Below are 3,173 nucleotides of genomic sequence, written 5' to 3'. Positions count from 1 at the left end.
CCCCGACGGGCAGTGGCGGTCCCGGAGTCGTCCTGTCACCTCGCTGTAGGTGACCGCAGGGCAGGAACACGTTACGCCACGAGCGCGCCCGTCCCCGTCCCTCCACCCCCCGGCATTTCCGCCCCAGCACCGCCACCCTTTCCGCTCCCACACCGCGGCACGAGGCCGAGCCCACGTGGGGAGGGGGTCCTGGGGGCTGTGGTCCCCAAACCCCCCCCGGGGTCTGGCCCCCTGCCTTGGCCGCAGGTTTCATTTCTGCTCCCCTCCAGGGGGCCTGGGGCTGCTGCTGGGGGAGAAGGATGGAGAAGTGAAATTTTGGCAGGGGGATGTGGGCAGGTGGTGGAGTGGGAAGGGGGCCGGGGGGGCTGGCAGGCACCGTACCCACCAGGAAGAGACCGCCATGTCCAGGTAACACTTTAATGAGATCAGCCTTGAGGGCTGAGCTCGCCCTGGGAAAAAGCAGTTCCCCATCATGCCAGTCCAAGTTAAAACACGAACCCAAGGGGATGGGGGTCCCCTGCCCGCGGTTCCACACGCGGCAGCACCGGGGACTGGGCACCATGCCCACGGTGCAGCCGCCGGCCCCCCCGGTGCTCTGAGATGCAGAACCCCATCCCCACGGCTCAGGAGTGCTCCGGCAGGAAGCTGCTGAGAGTCAGATTGTCACCATCAGCCTCGGAGCCGCCATCGAGCAGCAGCTTCGACCGCCGGGCCGGGCCGGGCTTGGAGCCATTGGTGGTCACCTCGCCGTCGGGCAGCAGGGAGGAGATGCAGACCATCTCGGTGTGGCTGAGCCGGCGGTTGGCCGTCCGTGCCCGCCGCCAGAGCAGGGCACCCAGCACCCCTGTGCACACCATGAAGGTGGCGGCCACCAGCGCCAGCAGCAGGATGGCCAGCAGGCACTTGCCCATCACCCTGCTGGGGTCCCAGGGGACTGGGACCGTGGTCCCCTCAGGCTTCGTGTCCCAAGGGGCTGAATGAGTCGGCGTGGGGAGGGCCCCGGCTTTCTTGACTTTCTTGTAACCCGTGGTGGTGGGGCTGAGGGCTGCGGGGGTCACTGAGCGCTGTCCCACGGAGGAGCTGCTGTCCGTGCTGCCGGGCACTGTCCCTTCCTTGCCGGGTGACGTGAGCTCGCTGGGGACAGTGGTGATGCTCATTTGGGGTGCTGCCAGTGTGCCGGGCTCTGCTGGCGGCGCAGAGCTCAGCAGCAGGTCAGGTTCAGGGGAATCGGTCTCGTCCAGGGGATCGGCCGTGGTTGGCACCACAAGTGCCCGGTGCAAGCTGGCATTGGTGCCGGGTGCTGGTGGTGCTGCAGAGCTCAGCAGCAGGTCAGGCTCAGGGGAATCGGTCTCGTCCAGGGGATCGGCCGTGGTTGGCACCACAAGTGCCCGGTGCAAGCTGGCATTGGTGCCGGGTGCTGGTGGTGCTGCAGAGCTCAGCAGCAGGTCGGGCTCAGGGGAATCGGTCTCGTCCAGGGGGTCGGCCGTGGTCGGCACAACGAGTGCTCGGTGCAGGCTGGCATTGGTGCTGGGTGCTGGTGGAGGTGCAGAGCTCAGCAGGAGGTCGGGCTCAGGGGAATCGGTCTCATTGCTGCTGGGCATCGTGGTGGCAGTGTGGCTGTGCCTCGGTGTGGCAGCGGGGGTGCTGGGCTGCTGCCCACCCTCAGCCCTTTTCCTGCGGGAGAGCAGGGGGGGCTCAGCCTGCGCTTGCCTGGCCACCCCCCAGACCCACTGCACTCCACGGTGCTGCCCCAGCTCTGGCGCTGGCACAGCCCCACACGCCTGCAGGGTGCTCAGCACCAGCACCAGCATCACCAGCATGGCCCAGCCCGGCGCCATGGGACCTGTGGTGGGGAACAGAGGGGAGCAGGTGAAATCGGGGCCCTGCTCCCTGCGGAAGGAGGCTGAGCTTCATCGTTCAGGCTGGCAGTGGCCCCAAGGAGGGATCACACATGAGCGAAACATCCTCCTCCCCTCCCGGAGAGGGGCCCTGTGGTTTGGGGGCCTGGAGGATGTGAACACTGACCTCCTCCAGCCGTGGCTGACAGAACCGAGCTGCCTCCACCTGCAGGAGCTCGGCCCCCGCCAGCTCCACTTGTGAAGAAAGTTTTGAAAAGGAAGTTGAGTGTCTGGAAATGGGAAACGAGCCGCAACGGAGGCGGCTGCTGCGGGACGGGCAGTTGCAGGATGACTCCCCATGCAGAAATGAAACCACAGGGATATCACACACCCTTCAATCAACCCCCCTGAACCCAGGGTGCCTGTCCTCCCACTCCGCCAGCCGGGCTGGTGTGGAGCTCCCTGGCTGAGGCCACCATGCGCCTGTGCATCTGCGCCAGAGCGGGAGAGGCAAACCTGCCCCAAACTCACACTAAATCCCCCCCCGTTACATCTGTCGAGCACCAATACCACCCCCCCAGCAGAGGCCAGTGAGGTCCCTGTGGCCCCGCACCCAACAGCATCCAAATGCCCATCAATGCTCCCTCAGCACCCGGCATCCCCAGGAGGCTCCGGCATCCGCAAAGCACCTACCCGCCTCCTAAACCCCACCAGGGACCATCACTGCGCAGAGGGTGGCACCCCCCCAGGGACCTGCATGTGCCCCAAGGGGGACCCCAAGCATCCCCTTTGTACCCACAGCATCCTTGGGGCTGAGCCCCGATCCGGAACACTCGCCGACCCCCCCTCCAGGGCTCACCTGTGCCGGGGGATGCTGCGGGACCCCGAGCTGCAGCACCGGCGGGCATCACCAGCGAGGGCCCGGCTGTGCCGGTACGGGGGCACGAGGGGCAGCCCCGGGGCTGGGCAACTGCTGAAACCCAAGGGGCGTTGCGGGCCGCCCTCTGCCTGCGCCTCCTGCCCGGGCAGCGAAGGAAAGGCGGGCACGGAAGAGCGGCTGTGGTTTCGGAGAACCCGACGGGGGAAGGACGTCATGCCGGGAGTGGGGCCACTGCGGGTTGGGGGCTGCATGCACTCACCAGCAAGGGGGGCCAGGATGTGAGATGTATCCCAAAAAGGGACCTCCTGCCCCTCTCTGATGTGCTTGGCGCCCCGTGGGAGCCCACCCTGCTGGCTCAGCCCCACTGGTGGCTCTGCCGAGCTGTGTGATGGGGGCTCACACCACCCCGAAAGCAGAAGTGATGGCAAACATAGTGCCAGGGCTACCAGCCCTCC

At 66.9% G+C, this 3,173-nt stretch overlaps 1 protein-coding gene across 1 annotated transcript; it reads right to left on the bottom strand.

Annotated features, from left to right (window-relative positions):
• Nucleotides 1-532: 532 nt before the first annotated feature.
• On the bottom strand, nucleotides 533-2,774 carry SELPLG (selectin P ligand). Its single transcript, XM_010582092.1, has 2 exons — nucleotides 2,698-2,774; nucleotides 533-1,843 (listed from the first exon to the last, which is right to left on the bottom strand). Exons 1-2 carry the CDS (start codon nucleotides 2,744-2,746, stop codon nucleotides 624-626), a joined length of 1,269 nt encoding a protein of 422 aa, XP_010580394.1. The 5' UTR covers nucleotides 2,747-2,774; the 3' UTR covers nucleotides 533-623.
• Between the last annotated feature and the right edge of the window lie 399 nt (nucleotides 2,775-3,173).

The sequence above is a fragment of the Haliaeetus leucocephalus genome, unplaced genomic scaffold (genome assembly GCF_000737465.1).
Source record: "Haliaeetus leucocephalus isolate CR32 unplaced genomic scaffold, Haliaeetus_leucocephalus-4.0 Scaffold840, whole genome shotgun sequence".
NCBI lineage: Eukaryota > Metazoa > Chordata > Aves > Accipitriformes > Accipitridae > Haliaeetus > Haliaeetus leucocephalus.
The sequence above is the reverse complement of the archived record's forward strand: the minus strand, read 5'-3'. Positions and strand labels throughout refer to the sequence as shown.

Bases quoted from the DNA above. Each gene is read 5' to 3' on its own strand.
- SELPLG (XM_010582092.1), bottom strand. From the start codon at position 2,746: ATGCCCGCCGGTGCTGCAGCTCGGGGTCCCGCAGCATCCCCCGGCACA. The intron at 1,844-2,697 runs GTGAGCCCTGGA...TCCCCACCACAG, and splicing joins CGCAGCATCCCCCGGCACAG to GTCCCATGGCGCCGGGCTGG.